A 17,896-nucleotide genomic window follows, 5' to 3' on the forward strand; every position below is an offset into this window, starting at 1 on the left:
AGAAGCATTTCACTTCACACGGATACAACAGTTTGTATGCTTATTTATTCTACTACACATTCACATAAATTTCAGTTTGGGGAACACTTCAGAATATATAGATTATGTATACATATACATATATATATTTATTAGTCTGAGACAAATAACATTTGCAAGTAAATTTAGCTGGAACAGAATAGTAACATTAATGGTCATCCCAAAATTTTTATCAAAGGCAGAAAAGCTTTTAAAATCACTCCACAAGGTGCTGGCCTCCTTGGTAGCAAAGCGTTCATACTCTGTGCCATTTTAAAGAACCACTCCATAAAGAAGCTCATACATCACATTGCCACTTCAATTCCTATTTATAAAATATGTGCACATACATATGATGTTGAAACAAAATATTATATCCAGTCAAATGAACAATTTGGTTCTTGCACGACAAAACAAAACAGAAAAGGTTTGGAATATTTGCCACAGCAAGCACTAATGGTAACACTATCAAAAAAGATAATCAGTATAGCATGGCTTGCAATGTTTTTGAGCTTGACTTTTGAGTCTACATTAGCATGAGCATATCCATATTGATATTCTCAAACTCCATCTCACCCTCTCACCATCCCATTTCACTCATCACTCAAACATTTTTCATTATGTTGATTTCATGTGCTTTTATTGATGGCCCATCTTAAGAAAGGGGGGGGGGGGGGCAACTGTCCCCCCAAAGAAACTTGTTGTGCCTTTTATTTTTACTGTGAGTCGAGAGTGTTACGCATCTTTTTGACTTCATGTATAACCGCTGTGGTTTTTGGGCTATAAAACTGTAAATATGGTTTTCCGTACTGAGCTTTTGGCAATTAAATTAAAGCTTTGTGCAATAACATGGCAAAAGGATGGAGTTGATGCAGAGATCAGCGTGACCTCTGATCTGTATTTACTCTTTACTGCTGACAAAGACAGTTAAAGCCACACCCACTGATTCCTACTGGTGGATGGGAACAAACATTACTACACCATAACCTGGAAATGAACATGCACCACTTCACTCTGAGAAATGTCTTCAGTTTGGATCCAAATGAATGCACATAAGCAGCATCATACATGTATACAGACATACAGGTGTCTCTTTGGTCCTTTCCCTTCCACATCTGACACTAAACACCAAGAACATGAAACATGACATGAAATAAAAGAAGGAACAGAACACCAATATCTAGAATCCTGGTTTGAGAGCAGAGAGATGCTGTTGCCATGGGGAAAGTAAGTATTTACAAGAATTTTACATTCAAATCCTGCATTCACAGGTTGCGCTGAAGTCTAGTTTGGTTTGAGAAACAAATCTGCATAGCAAATGTGCTCCATATTTCTACAGCTGGCTCTAAGTACCAAGCTCTTGCCTGAAAAATTCCAGGAACATTTCCATTCCAGGTAAGCAGTTTGTGGGGAATATGCAGTACAGTGTATGTTACGCGGACAATTAAACTTGAAGGTTCTGAGTTTCTGGATGGTATTGCACAGCACAATGAAAGAGCGTGAATCGAGTCCTCTGATCGAGATCTAAACAGGGCCTTAATAATAAACAATGAAAACCAGACTTCCATGCTGCATGTCTACCTTTCATGCCTAAACTTCTAAGCTTGGATAACCAAGAAATACAATTATTAAATCTGCATTATCATTTGCTGGTATTGTCTCAAATGATACCTGTCTTCTTGAAATATTTGACTTTCGAAATCACAACTCTCATTCCAAAGAAAAAAATAATTAATTCATATACCTTGAAGTAAAGACAAGAATATTGTCTTTACAAACATCTATGCAGCTCTATGTTTGCTTAATAGTGGAAATACTGTTCAATCTGACAATCTTAACTTGTTACAGAAATCTCAGCTGTTTTGAGTCTCATAATACTACACTATGATGATGCACATGAACTAAGTTTCTTGTTTTTTTTTTTTTTACATTATTGCCAGAGGTGCTACCTTTAATTTGTGGCAGACACCAGTACAAATGTCAAGTGTATTAAAATACTGAACTTCATGCTTTCATCTGTAGAGGCAGAATGAAACTTTTATATCAAACCTACATTTAAAACTATCTGAAAAATAATGTGATGTCACTTTTTACAGACTTATAGGTTGGCACTGCAGATTAGACTATAATAGGTTAGTACTCCAGATTAGACTATGAAAGGGTAGTACTGCAGATTAGCAACTACTGTGGCTTGTAGAAGATGGAGAACATATTCCATTTCAACATGCTTTTTAAAAAATGTTTTGCAGCATCCCTATAATCCTGGATACCCAACCAAAAACAAAAACAAACAAAAATTTTTTTTGTTTTAATAAACCCTGGTTGGAAGCAGGGGAATCCATTTAAAGACAGGGACCGGGATTCAGTCAACATATGCATTTGTTTTTATACTGGACTAACAATTAAAAAGCAAGAATCACAGTTTTTCCTTCAGAAACAGTTTGGCAAGTTCTCTGCAATTACTAAAACTAACTGAGCGATCACGAATGTGAACCTGGCGTTCACTAATATTAACTCTTCGAAACTGGTTTCCAAAGTGCAATTTAAGAACTAAATACAGGCAAGACTCTGTGGCCAAGTAACAGGGTGGCATGTGGGTTCTTCATTTACTTTACTATTATGCAGTTTGGGGTTTCTCTCACCTTCTCTGCTGTGATGCAGTTTCAGTGACACGGCAATATGCCACAGAACCGTACTGCTGAAATGCGAAAAAATGGTTCAGGGTTTGAGAAATCCACCAATATGTGCATGATACCATAATCCATGTGTGCTGTTTGTCTCTACAAGCTTAATGCAAGCTTAAGCATGTGAAAACAACATAAATGGAAAATAAACATTTTCAGACTACAAATTTGTCAATGTCATATGGCACAACACATCAGACTTATGAAAATGTTACATCAAAACACAAAATAAAAAAAATATTTTAAATAAATGTATTTTTAATATAATCATTTGAATAATTCTTAGGGCAAATGTAATAAATACTTAACATATGGATATAACATTAAATATGATTAAATATGTAGTTATGGATGTGAGTAAATGGAAAACAATATTATTTTGAATATATTAAATATCTTGCCCTTGTATGATGTGTAACAGTGATATTAAAAAATACACCAAGGCATGATTAAACTGAACAATCAGCCAGAATTCAGCCAAACACCTGTAACCTGGTCTATTCAGACTGACTGGGGTACAGCGAGCCCTTACAGACAGCTTCTCACAGGATGATGTCATACACTCTGCCCACACGGCCCAGCCACTCCCGCACAGCCTGCCGCACCCTGCCATCGGTCACGTGACACGTCAGCTGACTGATGCAGGGAAATACCGCTGGCTGGAGGGCCACAAAGGTGGGGTCTGGGAGGAGCTGCACCTGGTTCAGAATGGTCAGGACCATGTTGGTCCAAGCCTGGGAGAGAGGAAGAGGGAGAGAGTGGGAGGAAGGGAGAGAGGGAGGGTGGGAGAGAGAGGGAGGAAGGGAGGGAGACAGAGGGAGGAAGGGAGGGAGGGAGGGTGGGAGAGAGAGGGAGGAAGGGAGGGAGGGGAAGGTGCGAGAGAGAGGGAGGAAGGGAGGGAGGGAAGGTGCGAGAGAGAGGGAGGAAGGGAGGGAGGGAAGGTGCGAGAGAGAGGGAGGAAGGGAGGGAGGGAAGGTGCGAGAGAGAGGGAAAGAGAACCATAATTTGAATGAGTTGGAACAAAAGGTGCAGCTGTGTAACAAAACAAAAAAACAATAAGCAAAAAGGTTTCTATTCATTTCAGAAACATAATCAAACAAAAAGTATTCTGCTTGGAAACCCCAAGAGCATTGATTGGCCTTTATATCAGGAGAGCTAATTTTGCAGGGTGTGCAGTTTTCCCTCCAGCCTGCAGGAGGCAGTCTCACCTGTATCTGTGCCTCCGAGTCTCTGAGCGAGATGTTGTGAGAGCTGGCAGTGGAGCCTGAGCGGGGCCTCTTCTCCTGCCGCAGCACCTCTGGCCCCGCGCTGAAGGAGTGCCGCATGGGCCCCTGGTCCACCAGCTGCTGGGGCCTCTGGGGCAGCGGGGAGTCGGGGCCCCGCAGGGTGACCGGCTCGGCCCTCTTGTCGCCGGCCTTGGCCTCCTTACCGAAGCTGGCCAGGTTGTGCTGCTGCTTCCTCCTCTTGTACTCAATCATCAGCTTGGTGATGGTCTTGTCGGTGGCGATGGTGTACAGCTTGTTCCCGGCCGTCTCCCACCACTCCTTCTTCCGCCCTGCCTCCCTCCTCTCCGCCCTCAGCTGGGGCAGGCTGCCCGCCGGGTGCCCGGGGCTGGGGGCCTCCTCCGAAGGTGTTTCGGCCAGGTGGCACCGGAACCCGTCCTCGGAGGGGGTGCCCTTACCCGACAGCCCCCCCGTGGAGGGCGTAGAGGTCTCCGAAGGGAAGAGCGGGAGGAAGAAGAGGGGGTCCCCCCTCAGGACAGGCGGCTCCTCTAGGCTGCTCTCCAGGTCCAGGTGCATCTGGATGTAGTTGTTGCAGAGGTCCATGCACAGCTTGTGGAGCCGGTGGACCAGCCAGGCCCAGTCCACGCCGCTGAGCGGCTGCACGCTCAGGGAGGGGATCTTGGTCCTCCACTGGCGCTTCTCCTTGCCCCGCGGCGGGCTCACCTGCGCCGTCTCCTCGAAGATGTCCTCGTCCTCGGAGGAGCACTGCTGCGAGGAGTCGGTGCTGCCCTCCTCGTCCTCGTACAGGATCCTCTTCACCTGCTCGGCCGTGATGTTCTCCTGGTTGGTCAGCACGGCGCACAGCAGCGCCTGGAAGTAGAGGTTGAAGCTCATGGCGGACTGGCGGTACAGGTTAGCGGCGCCGCAGACCCCCGACACCTTCATGAGCAGGTACTTGAGGCCGGGCCGCGTGTCGAAGTCGCGGGCGGTGCGGTAGGAGTCCAGCAGCAGGTCGAAGATGATGGCCAGGTTCTGCATGGAGATGTAGCGCAGGAAGCCCGTGGCTTTGGGCTCCGACACGGGGGTGCTCTTCTCCTGGGGCTCCGGCGGCCCGGAGCTCTTCACAAACTCCTCCAGCAGGATGTCGTACAGGTTCTGCAGGAGCACCTGGTGGGACAGCAAGCTGACCACGATGGTCCTGAAGGGAATGCTGCAGGTCAGAGGGGAATGAGAAGAAGGGTTTGTACAGGGCTGTCAACTCACTTCAGAAAATAAAAATGAGTTGGTTCATTTTTTTCCCAGTTGAATTAAGAGGTAGATTAATCACGAAACTTAAAACCCATTAAATAATAATATTATATGCCTTGCAATCTAGTGCTTCTCACCCCACGTTGGTTAACTGATCATTTCTTGCAATCAAGACTGAGATTGAGTTGTCAAGTGGTTTTTCATTTCAAAGCTGTTGACTTGAAGGCTGAGACTTGAAACCTACAGTGACTTTCTCAAAGTTACACAAGGTTTGGCCTATATCTCTGATTGTTATTTTGTTATTTCTCAGCCTCATAATGGCTTCCTTGACTTTCATAATCATAACTCTGCATCTCATGCTGACAAACGCCAATAACAGGCTCCAGGCAATCAAAAGCCTAGAATAAAGACTAGACACTGAAAGCTCTTATGCCTGTACAAATGAACACACCTGACTACTCAGAAACCCCAGTGAAGCCATTTCTCCTGAACATTATGGCGCCCTGAAATTATGTTTGAAAAGTGAATAAAACTCCAAATTTGAGCTTTCTCAAATACTGTCACAGCACTACCCAAGTGTGTATGAGACGGGGTTTAAATGTCAGAGGCCTTACCCAACTTTCCTGTAGTCAGTGCAGCACAGGAGATAAGAAATTCAGCAGTGATTACCAAGCACTCAACTTCCGAATGAAAACAATCAGTATGCATATTTACCCACTCTTGTGAAAAATCACTTCTATCACAGCAGCTTGAGCAGAAACACTGTAATCATAACTGCACACCGGCATGCAGTTCAGAAGGACCGTTAATGATGAGCACTGCACAAGTTATGTACAATACCCAGCTGCTATTGTACACTGGCCCTTGTCACTGAGACATCTCCAGTCCCATGGGACAGCCGCAGTAAGAGATGCCCCTTCAGGGCATAGCTGGACAGACGCTGCACATTACGAATACCCCATACATATTTGGCACAGAGTTAACAGTGTTGTTAACTGAGTGACTGCCCCACCTCTTTTGCGTGTGTCCGTTGGATTGCTGGTCTGGGGGCAGCTCTATGATGAGAACGCAGGACTGAGCATGCTCAAAGCCCTCCTTGTTGTTGGGGGTTTTTGGGGAACACTGAGTGTCCAGCATGAAGACCTGGAAATGACCAGGAGAAAGAAATGTGTTGGATCTTTCCAAACCGCCTTACATGGTTTATTTCTACTCAACAATAAGCTCTTGAACTACAAGGCCAAATAACCATGCACAGTATGGTAGACAAACGGAGATCAGCGTGACATGTTATTGTTATTGTTAGGTCTGACCTCTCCTCTCATGCAGGTGAGGTATGACCCGTGCTCTCATGCAGGTGAGGTATGACCTCTCCTCTCATGCAGGTGAGGTATGACCCGTGCTCTCATGCAGGTGACCCCTGCAGTGCGCTGTACCTGCTGTGCCATGGCGCGGATCCTCCAGTACTCAGCCTCCGCTGAGGCAGAGTGTGAAGGTGCAGCCACCTTCACCTCACACGCGTCCCCCGTGAAGCTGTCCGAGCCGCTGTGGAAGCAGGCCAGCAGGTTCTGCCGGGAGAGATTCCAGGGTCACCCAAAACACATTCCATCTGTGAGGAGCCACCAAATGCCAAAAACTATAACGAAGGCGTGTGTTTCAGGTTTTGGTCTGTTTCAGGTGTGTGTTTCAGGTTTTGGTCTGTTTCAGGTGTGTGTTTGTGCAGTCAGGCCCTGCTCTACCTTCACAGGCTCCAGGGTAGTGGAAAAAGCATCCTGCAGAGCACAGCAGGCCAGCCTCCACATCTCCTCTGTGAACACTGGGCCTGCTGTCACCAGCACATACCTGCCATGAGAACACAAACACGGAGTGAAACACGCATCATACACACACACACACACACACACACACACACATATATACACACGCACACACGCAAGCACGCACATGCGCACACGTGCACGCACACACACACACACAAAGACAAACTTACATACATACATAGACATTCAAACAGTGAGCTCCATGTTTGGGAAGAAGACATAGTTTTTCTTGATTTCACACTGTACTCCACTATGTAAGATTTGCAATCAAATAATTTGTCCCAAACACTATGATGTCTTGAAACGGGGGATTATTTATAAAATGTACTGTAATTTCATCAGGGTGAAACCAAAATGTCGAAAAATACTCAGCTTAAATAAAAGCTGAGAATGTGTACTTTAACTAGACACATATTGTTTGATCACAAATCTATGATTGTCGGGTACAGAGCCAAATGAAGAAAAAATATGCTGTTGTCCCAAACATTATGGAGCTCACTGTATATCACATACATGTATACACACTGTGTGTGCTTTTATTCTTCTCAAATAACACAAGTTGTTTTACAAAACAGCAGGATTTAGAGAGGTTATAGCAGGTGGTATAGTAGTAAATCTGTTTGTTGCTATGGAAACAGGTGTTTCCTAAGCTGATAAGCTTTACTGTGTTTCTCACAGGAGGACACAGAAAGCTCCAGCAGAAGTTGAGTGTGAGGCCCCATTGGCCACGCACACACTGCAGCTAAATACAGTTGTCACTCCTCACTGGGGTGCTTAATCCTGTTAAATTCACACGCAGTTCGGCTATAGAGGGGAGAGACAACCGCATTCTACAACCGCAGTAACTACCTGAAATCCCGGCTGCTATTGCAGCACACAACCCACTAATTCAAAGATGACAGAATTTCCACCACAGGTTTTTTTTTAAATTATCTTAAAGCTCTTATGTACTGTACATTATTCATCTATGTTGTTCAGTCCTGTGGATTTCCCCATTGAAGTTAATAACGTTAAAACCAACTCTCAGTTGGCAGTGGCAGTGCCTGAGAGATTGTACCTGATTGGCTGTGCCTGACAGGTCCTACTTGATTGGCTGTGTCTGAGAGGTCATACCTGATACAGGAGCAGCCCACTCTGGAGATGGTCTCGGCAGGTTCAGATACAGCCGCCACCAGCAGCTTGAACAGGTCCTTCAGCATCAGGTTGATTAAGCTCTCATAGCCAATATCTGTGGCAAAAGCAGGGAGTCAGTGCTGGTAAAACAACCCACTGCTCAGCTGGTCTCACCCACACAGAGCTGATCTCACCCACACAGTGCTGATCTCACCTAGGCCTCATCCAGCTCACAATACAATAGTTACATTCATTACACAATAGTGCTGAGAGTCATACAGACAGTCTCACACAGATCTGTAAACCTTTCAGGGCATACCTGAGTGAATGAAGCTGTGGATGTGCTCTACCACCAGCTCACAGGACAGGCCAATGGCATGTTTGAAATTGGCAGCTGCAATATCCCAGTAGGAATGGTCACCGTGGCTACGCTGCAACCAGAGTGACATCACTGGTAGCAGCAGCTGGATCACAGAGAATATGGCGAAGCCTGGCCCTGAGAATACAACAGAAAATGACCCCCTGCTGCCAGAGCTAGGAACTGCAGTCTTCAGATACCTCATCGTGTGTTGTGTGCTATTGGTAAGGGGTCTCACCGGGGATTTTGGTGACCTCTCTGAGGAGCTCGAACAGCAGCTCCAGGGTGGGTGGTTGGTGCTGGCGGGGGCAGTTAGACACGGCTGCAGTTAGCTGCTCCAGGAGCAGAGTCCACACCTGTATCAGGCCTGTGCACACACAGAGAGGAATCAGTCAGGCCTGCACTAAAGCCCCTAGAGAGAGAGAGAGCTGAGCCACCTCCATTGACTACAGTGAAATGAGAGTGCAGTGCCATCATTTGATCATCAGGGGGCAGTGCAGAGGCAGTGATAAACAGAGTAGGATACACGGCAGTGAATGGAGCTAAATGCCATGAAATTATCCTTGTATTACGGTCTTTATTTCATGGCCTAATGTTTATAATGAATACTTGATGCATGATTATAAGCCAACCATTACAAGCTGATATGGTCTTGCATTTACTCGAGTACTCTTTATTATTATTTTTCTTGAGCCTAAAGACCGTTTCATAGCAAGGTGTAGAGCACTTTCTTCAGCATAGGCTAGCCTGCTCTTTGAAAAGGTAAAAGCTTGCTTTGAACTGTTACCAGGCATGACCTTAACCTTTCAACCTCCCTAGGTGAGAATGTGGACTATTTAAGAATCTGCTGGCAAGTACTTGTTTACTCGATTAACCAGTCCCACCCCTAGTCATGATTTCATCAAAAGGATGAAAACATCAAAAATATAGTGACACTCCCTCTCACACTTCAAATTTAACTCTGAACAGAGGGCTTGTGATATAGGCTGATACCAGTCTTCATAGAAACATGGCTATGGATCTGCTTTTAGCCAGTCTTTATAGAAACATGGCTATGGATCTGCTTTTACCAGTCTTCATAGAAACATGGCTATGGATCTGCTTTTAGCCAGTCTTCATAGAAACATGGCTATGGATCTGCTTTTAGCCAGTCTTCATAGAAACATGGCTATGGATCTGCTTTTAGCCAGTCTTCACAGAAACATGGCTATGGATCTGCTTTTAGCCAGTCTTCACAGAAACATGGCTATGGATCTGCTTTTAGCCAGTCTTTATAGAAACATGGCTTTGGATCTGCTTTTAGCCAGTCTTTATAGAAACATGGCAATGGATCTGCTTTTTTGGTGGCCAGTATTTGTCATTAAGACCAGGTCACCCCAGGCCAGGTGTAACGCTTACCTGTGTCATCATCAAACTCTCCCAGGATGGAGTCCATGCCGTCATCACTGCTCACCGACCTCTCCTGGGCCCTCATGGGCAGGCTGGCCAGCCGCGCCCCCAGAAACACTGGCTTGGAAGGCATCTTGTAGATTTTCGTGAGCAGCTGCAAACGCACCATTTTGAGTCTTTAATTTAAATTTACTCCCACAACAAGAGCTCTGCCTTTAAATTTGGCATTTCTATGCCCGTATAATGATAGATAATGGTGTGTGCCATTATAATCTCCCCTCCCCTCTCCTCCCCTCCCCACACACACACACAAACACACAAACACTTCATCAGGCCAGCGCCCTTACCTGTGAGCACTTCCTCAGGTAGTCCAGGGCAGGAAGGCACAGGTCCGTGGAGCTATATCCGGTTCCATGGACACAGTCCCCGATCTCCTTATAGTCCACTTCTCCTGGGGACAAGGGCAGTACAGCCTTACACAAGCACTCAATCAGCAAAGTCACAGTTCAGCATGAAGCCACTCCACTTCTTCCCCAAGAGCTGGGGTCTGGCAGGAGCACACAGGCGTGCAGTGACTTACCTAAACCCTTGACAAACTTCATAAGGCACATGATGTAGTCGGTGGCTGCATTGGCAAACACCTGAATGTTGTCTGTATTGATGAACGCTTCGAAGACGTCGAACACCGGAGCCTGGGACTTCCCTGTGGCCAGGATGGGTGGGGGCGAGGGGTACATGAGAAGGTATCATGAGCTCACAAAGGACACAGAGAAAACCCCCAAACACACACCTCACATGTTTCTGTACATACTGCTGGATATTTACTGAAGCAATCCAGGTTTTTAATGACCTTGCTCGAGGGTACAATGGCACTGCCCCACCTGGGAATCAAACCCACAACCCTGGAGTGGCAAGTCCAGTTCCTTAATCATTATATAACACTGCCCACTTATACGGTGCCCATCTTTAAAAAATAAATATTTATAAAAATAAAAGAGTTATTTATGAATTGAGTGGCCAAATTTGATATGGCTGAATCACAATATCTGTTCAAATTGCAACTGTAAATCTTTACCAGGAACAGCAAAGCTTGTGGTTTTGAAATAATGCAGTGTGGCTATAGAAAGTCCTTTTCAAATTATTTCAGTAAATTGGACAGGACAGGACAGGACAGGACAGGACAGGACAGGCAAATGAAACAGAGCTGCAGTGTGGTAGCAAGAGTGGGGCGCTCTGGCTCTTACCCATGGAATACTCTCCCACCAGGTAATCCTTCATGTCTGACTTGTTACCGTGTACCGTCCTCAGGGCGCTGAAGAGGGGTCTCCAGCCAGACTGGATCTGAGGAGAGCACATCTCCACCAGCTCGCCTATGGAGGTGATCACCTGTGGGGGTGGGGGGTCAATAGGGGGGTTATTAGGGAGCAGAGCTGCTGACCTGGGACTACTGCACTTCAAAAAATATGTGTGGTGTACGCGGGCACTTGTACACAACATGTAAGCAGACACATTTTTATGTGTACTCCGCCAAAGCACATATGATCTTCTTACCGTAGCTCAATACTTAGTGGATTTTTGTGAAAGGGGCCTGTGCCCCCCCTTGTTGCACCCAGCCTCAACACATGAAGCTGCTAGATTCAGCTTTATTTTACTTTGTTGTTTAGAGCCGTCTTTGTTCAAATAATGACCTTCAGTAAGCAACCTGCTATTTGATATATCACTGCAGGGTCTCACCTGATCCTGCACGTCCTCGTCACACAGCTCCAGCTGCATGATGTGCTCAAACGGACGGAACAGCGCCTCGTTAAAGTGGAAGTGGGGCAGCTCCGCCCAGCTGGTCAGAACCTCCGTCAGCACGTCGTGGATAAAGGACACGGCCTTCTGGGACACGTGACGCTCTTTGTGGCAGGCGGCCTAAGAACAGGAGCAAGGCGGGAATTTTAAGGTAGATGGAGAGATGCACACTAGACTGTACTATAGAGTCCCGCTACATCAGGCAGGGAACTGATACCCCAATCCCCACCCCCTCCAGCATCCTGTGCCAGGACTGCTGTACCCTACCTCCACCAGGTGGGGCGCCACCACACTCCAGGCCCTCATCATGTGCAGGAGAGGGCGGGTCTTGTTCCTCACAATGCGAAGCATGGCCTCTCCCAGCCGGAAGAGGTGCAGGGCGCTGCGTCTGTCCTGGGTGGACTTTGCCTCCCCTTCAAGCGAAAGTCGGCAGCCATTTTAACAACAGTTCTTTCAAAAGAGCAGATTTACCATGACTCATCCAGGGAAGAGCATGTCCTGCTGCAGATTAACTGTGGCTCTGCTGCTGAATTGGTCTGTACTGTACGTGGGTCTAAGGAAATAGCACTTCTGATATCACATTAATATTACAGAAATAATTCAAATTCTTTAATGATAGTGTTTTTGTTGAGTTTAAAGTATGTAAAGTACAAATTTTTACTAAACGGCAGCCATGTTAAACTGAATTGAGTAGAAAACAATCAACAATGTAAAATGACCAAACACAATCAGTAACTGTGCAACCGGTTCCTTTCCCGAAAACGTGTTTAAAAACTGTGCTGCTGAAAGGCATGTGTCCCAGTGTGGAGCAGCAGGCGGTTACCTGGCATGGCTAAAGAGTAGTCCCCTGTCTCCGTGACTGAATCAAAGAGCTGTGACTGGGAGGCCCTCCTCAGCTGGTGCAGGAACCCCACCAGTCCCACCAGGTTCAGTTTACTGGCTGCATCTTCAAACAGCCTACAGACAGATCACTCACCAATCAGTGCAGTCACAGCACACCACTGGCTCACAGGGTTTCCCATGACAGCATGCTATTGGCTCACAGGGTTTCCCATGTCAGCATGCTATTGGCTCACAGGGATCCCACTGCACTTACCCAGCGGAACAATGGGCTTCATTTATCAAACGTGAGCCGGACAAATTTGATCACAAATCGTTCGTAAATGCATTTACGCAAACAATGTGAGATTTTTTTCCCCGATGATTTAAGTTTTCATATATCAGGGTGTTAGCAGGATCTGAACAGATTTGGCGAGCACTCTAAACAGCTCGGATGGAATTCAAAGCTCCTTGGTATTTTAGGGGCGTAAATGTGTGAATGCCCTTTACCCTTACGACCGATTGGTATTCATCAACATTTGCATGTATTTATGAAAAAAAGCTGTATCTACACGTTTGATAAATCCAGTAAATATATGATAAATACTGATAAACGAGGCTCAACGTGTGCATAAATCAAAGGCTATGATAGTTCATCAGTTAGCAACAGTTCGTTTAGTTCCTCATATGAAATACTGTGTTAAATATAAACAGATTTTGGAAGAGGGTCCTGCAGTACCTGTCAGCCTGGGTGGAGAGGGTGCACACGACCTTGGCGGCTCCAGCCCCACCCAGCAGGCTCCCGCCCCGCAGGTCGAAGGCTTTGCCCCGCCCACTCTCCTTCAGCAGCTCCTGGATGGAGAGGGGCTGGATGACGGGGTGGCTGATCCCCAGCTCTCGCTCCGGGCTGGAGTCCCCGCTCAGCTCCAGGCCCAGGTCCACCGCCTGCGGGGTCTGAGTGATGGCCATGGGGGGCTGCGAGCCCCCGTCACTGAAGTGGGTGTGCTCCAGGGAGCTGACATACTCGCTAACCCTGTGGACATCAACCAAACATACTCACTAACCCTGTGGACATCAACCAAACATACTCACTAACCCTGTGGACATCAACCAAACATACTCACTAACCCTGTGGACATCAACCAAACATACTCACTAACCCTGTGAACATCAACCAAACATACTCACTAACCCTGTGGACATCAACCAAACATACTCGCTAACCCTGTGGACATCAACCAAACATACTCGCTAACCCTGTGGACATCAACCAAACATACTCGCTAATCCTGTGGACATCAACCAAACATACTTGCTAACCCTGTGGACATCAACCAAACATACTCGCTAACCCTGTGGACATCAACCAATCATACTCACTAACCCTGTAGATATTACCCGAACATACTCACTAACCCTGCGGATATTACACAAACATACTCACTAACCCTGTAGATATTACCCAAACATACTCACTAACCCTGTAGATATTACCCAAACATACTCACTAACCCTGCGGATATTACACAAACATACTCACTCTCTCACTCACTCTCACTCACTCACCTGAACATGTGTGGTGTATGCTAGGTGTTGCTCTGGTGTACCTGAACACGTGTGGCCAGCAGTCCTGGTTGTGGCTGCCCATCTCCAGCCCCACGTTGAGGATGGCGTCCATGCAGAGCATGTGTGCAGTGTGCAGACGCACCCCCTGGGGGCGCCCTATCTGCTCCAGCTTCTGCTCCACCTTCTGCTTCACTGCAAAACACCATACAGCAGCTCCACCACCTGATACAGCCTGCGCTGTGCAGTCAGTGCTGTACCCTGTGGAGTCGGTTCTGTGCCCTGTGCAGTCAGTTCTGTACCCTGTGCAGTCAGTGCTGGACCCTGTGCATGCGGTTCTGTACCCTGTGCAGTCAGTGCTGGACCCTGTGCATGTGGTTCTGTACCCTGTGCAGTCAGTGCTGGACCCTGTGCATGCGGTTCTGTACCCTGTGCAGTCAGTGCTGTACCCTGTGCATGCGGTTCTGTACCCTGTGCAGTCAGTGCTGGACCCTGTGCAGTTGGTTCTGTACCCTGTGCAGTCGGTTCTGTACCTTGTGCGATGGCATCCCCGGACTCCAGCTCCTTCTCCTCCTTCTCCTCCTGCACACAGGAAGCTGCAGCCATCTGGGCCAGTGCTGAGGCACAGTTAGCAGCAACACCTGGAGAGTCAGAGTGTCACATCTGAAGAGTCAGAGTCACACCTTGAGAGTCAGGGTCAGAGTGTCACATCTGAAGAGTCAGGGTCACACCTTGAGAGTCAGGGTCAGAGTGTCACACCTGGAGAGTCAGAGTTACAGTCAGAGTCACACCTGGATAGTCAGAGTCACACCTGGAGAGTCAGAGTCACACCTGGAGGGTCAGAGTTACAGTCAGAGTCACACCTGGAGGGTCAGAGTTACAGTCAGAGTCACACCTGGATAGTCAGAGTCACACCTGGAGAGTCAGAGTTACAGTCAGAGTCACACCTGGAGAGTATATTCAATAACAATGTACATTCAACCATAAATCTTAAGAAGCCAAAATGACAATAGCTAAGGTTAATACTGAGTTTTTACAAATTCTAAGTATATATCTTGTCCTTTACAGCCTAACTACTGGTATTTTATTGTGTGCTTATTTTAGGGAATACAGAAAATTAATTATGGAAATATTTAAACAAATAACTCCATTCAAATCACAAAAAAATGACCTAGTTGTTCTTAGACAAACCCTTAGAAGACACTGCTTAGTCGTCCTCCTTCCCATAATGCACTCCCCAGTCATTCAGACAACTGTGGTATTACCGAGTGCACAGCTGAGCCCAGCAGCCTTCCTCAGGCCATCCAGGCTCAGGCAGATGGTGTCCCGTTCCCTCTGGTTCTGCTCCTTCACTCCCTCCGCCCCCAGGATGAAGGCCAGCCCCTTGGAGCTGCCCGCCATGCGCCCCGTCAGAGGGGTGGACAGGGTGTCAATCAGGTTCTTCCAGCAGCCAGTCAGGATGTAGCGTGCAAACACCATGCCTGGAACCAGACCAATCACAACCTAGATAAAGCACCGAGCCTGAAACCAGACCAATCACAACCTAGATAAAGCACCATGCCTGAAACCAGACCAATCACAACCTAGATTAAGCACCACACCTGAAACCAGACCAATAAGGACCTCATCCTGTGCAGAATTCAATTTGCAAGTCATGAAACCATTTACTTGCTCACCCCCATTTCTTATTGGTCCAGAGGGGAATTGCTTGAGAGTTAGCCTGCTGCTGATTGGCCCAGATGAGAATAAATTAAGTTAGCCAATTGCTAACTGGCCCGGAGGGGAATGAATTGAGAGTTAGTCTGTTGCTGACTGGCCCAGAGGGGAATGATTTGAGAGTTAACTAATAAAGAATCTGGGCCAGCTTCTGCCAGCTGCAGAAATGTATACTGCCTCTAACAGCAGCAGTTTCCACAGTAACAGAAATTTGGGAACACGCTTTTTGTTTAGTACTCAGTGCCGACGCTGGCACATGGTGACTCAGCTCTGTCTGGACAGTGAGCAGCAGGCAGGATGGCCGTGGTCTGGCTTTACCTGCCATGAGGGTGTCACTGGTGCTCTTGTCACAGTAGAATGGGGACTGCGCTGAAGCCTGGCGGATCATCTGACCGCCAATAGCACTGCTACCCAGCCCGTCTATATCTGCAGGGAGAGGGTACAGATGTGACTGTGTGACTGTGAGGGAGAGGGTACAGATGTGACTGTGTGACTGTGAGGGAGAGGGTACAGATGTGACTGTGTGACTGTGAGGGAGAGGGTACAGATGTGACTGTGTGACTGTGAGGGAGAGGGTACAGATGTGACTGTGTGACTGTGAGGGAGAGGGTACAGATGTGACTGTGTGACTGTGAGGGAGAGGGTACAGATGTGACTGTGTGACTGTGGGGGAGAGGGTACAGGAGTGATATTACATTACATTACATTACATTTACCTGTGAGCATAGTGATGAGGGGCAGGGAGTGCTCTTCTGGGGTGCCCCAATATCCAGCTTCGCCCAGGAGGTTCCTCTCCAGGACCTGGTGGTACAGCTCCTCGATCCAGGCCTGCGACAGAACCACCAGCACCCCACTGCTCTGGATCTGCCGCACAAACTCCTTCTGCAGGGGAGGAAAACAGTCAACTGTTTTTATAGAGATGGATTAAATAAAATAAAAATAGTTTTTACTGAGAGCAAGAGTTGTGCCTGTTCATTGATCAGTTCTTTACATATTTTCTGGCTGCACCAGCTCAGAGCTGGTTGAGTGCGGGTTCCTCCTCTTTTATCTTATTTGTGCAATGCCTTCAACCGGTTTAAAAAGCTCAAGGCTGCTGCAAGCTACCCTGAATATAGTCCACTTAACCCGTTCAAAAGTTAAGGTGACCGCAATCTTTCCTTTTCCCGTGACATTCGAGCCCAAATGGCATGGCAAAAAGATCCTGATTAATATCAGCAGCTTAATATAAATAGGAGAGGGACTTACAGACTTAATCATTATAAAGCACGATGCTCTGCTATGCTGTGAACTGTAGATAAGAAAAACACGGTTAAGGGAATTAAACTGTAGTCCCTGCATTTTACTTTCCCATGCTTTACCTTATAAAACAACATTGACTACCTCCTTCATGTTGTGTATTTATTTGGCAAGAGAAAAGCTGCGGGCTTTAGCACACAAACAAAGTGATGACTGCAATTTTGTGCCCATGTATGTATGCCAGTGTGTATATGACCATGTAGGTCAGTGCAAATGTGGACAGTGTGCATGTGAGTGCGCAGGTCAGTGTGCATGTGAGTGCGCAGGTCAGTGTGCATGTGAGTGCGTAGGTCAGTGCGTATGTGAGTTCAAAGGTCAGTGCGTATGTGAGCAGGTAGGTCAGTGTGTATGTGAGTGTGTAGGTCAGGGTGTATGTGACTATGTTGGGCAGTGCGTATGTGAGTGTGTATGTCAGTGCAAATGTGGAGAGTGAGTGAGCGCTCATGTCAGTGCGTATGAGAGCGCGTAGGTCAGTGTGTAGGTCAGTGCGCATGACAGTGCTCACCAGGCTGACCAGCACAGGAGCAGGTTTCCTGCGGTAGTAGTCGCTGCAACAGAGTTTGAGGTTGAGCAGCAGGGCGTAGTAGGACACCAGGTACAGGCCGTCGGCGTTCATCAGGGCCTGGCAGCTCAGATTCCCACTGCCCTCGAACCCAGGTGAGTGGATGCCCCCTGCACAGGTAGTGAAACACCACACTGTGAGGACACACCTGCTACACTGCAGCCTTGTGGCATAGCATCAGTGCTAACCACTTCCCCAGGTTTGGGTTCTCCTGCTTAACGGTCCTCCTGGGTCCTTTAACAGCTCATTAGAGACCACATCCCACATTCAGCTTCCACAAGCAGCTGACATCCATA

General features: G+C 47.1%; 1 protein-coding gene across 3 annotated transcripts in view; it reads right to left on the reverse strand.

The window, feature by feature from the left end:
* Positions 1-25: 25 nt before the first annotated feature.
* arfgef3 (ARFGEF family member 3) overlaps positions 26-17,896 on the reverse strand; it is a 34,460-nt gene continuing 16,589 nt past the window's right edge. The window contains exons 13-35 of one of the 3 annotated variants that reach the window (XM_035399395.1): positions 17,544-17,710; positions 16,459-16,624; positions 16,061-16,168; positions 15,292-15,507; positions 14,560-14,667; positions 14,071-14,221; positions 13,203-13,496; positions 12,468-12,601; positions 11,912-12,057; positions 11,585-11,764; positions 11,095-11,236; positions 10,431-10,553; positions 10,198-10,301; positions 9,860-10,004; positions 8,700-8,828; positions 8,423-8,599; positions 8,104-8,218; positions 6,910-7,012; positions 6,607-6,738; positions 6,186-6,316; positions 5,788-5,796; positions 3,911-5,135; positions 26-3,436 (exon numbers count right to left, since the gene is read on the reverse strand). In XM_035399395.1, coding sequence (XP_035255286.1) covers positions 3,245-3,436; positions 3,911-5,135; positions 5,788-5,796; positions 6,186-6,316; positions 6,607-6,738; positions 6,910-7,012; positions 8,104-8,218; positions 8,423-8,599; positions 8,700-8,828; positions 9,860-10,004; positions 10,198-10,301; positions 10,431-10,553; positions 11,095-11,236; positions 11,585-11,764; positions 11,912-12,057; positions 12,468-12,601; positions 13,203-13,496; positions 14,071-14,221; positions 14,560-14,667; positions 15,292-15,507; positions 16,061-16,168; positions 16,459-16,624; positions 17,544-17,710 — 4,397 coding nt within the window. In that variant the 3' untranslated portion in view covers positions 26-3,244. The remainder of the gene's footprint in view (positions 3,437-3,910; positions 5,136-5,787; positions 5,797-6,185; positions 6,317-6,606; positions 6,739-6,909; positions 7,013-8,103; positions 8,219-8,422; positions 8,600-8,699; positions 8,829-9,859; positions 10,005-10,197; positions 10,302-10,430; positions 10,554-11,094; positions 11,237-11,584; positions 11,765-11,911; positions 12,058-12,467; positions 12,602-13,202; positions 13,497-14,070; positions 14,222-14,559; positions 14,668-15,291; positions 15,508-16,060; positions 16,169-16,458; positions 16,625-17,543; positions 17,711-17,896) is intronic. The other 2 variants (XM_035399396.1, XM_035399397.1) reach the window with 2 other exon arrangements.

Source organism: Anguilla anguilla, chromosome 18 (assembly GCF_013347855.1).
Source record: "Anguilla anguilla isolate fAngAng1 chromosome 18, fAngAng1.pri, whole genome shotgun sequence".
NCBI lineage: Eukaryota > Metazoa > Chordata > Actinopteri > Anguilliformes > Anguillidae > Anguilla > Anguilla anguilla.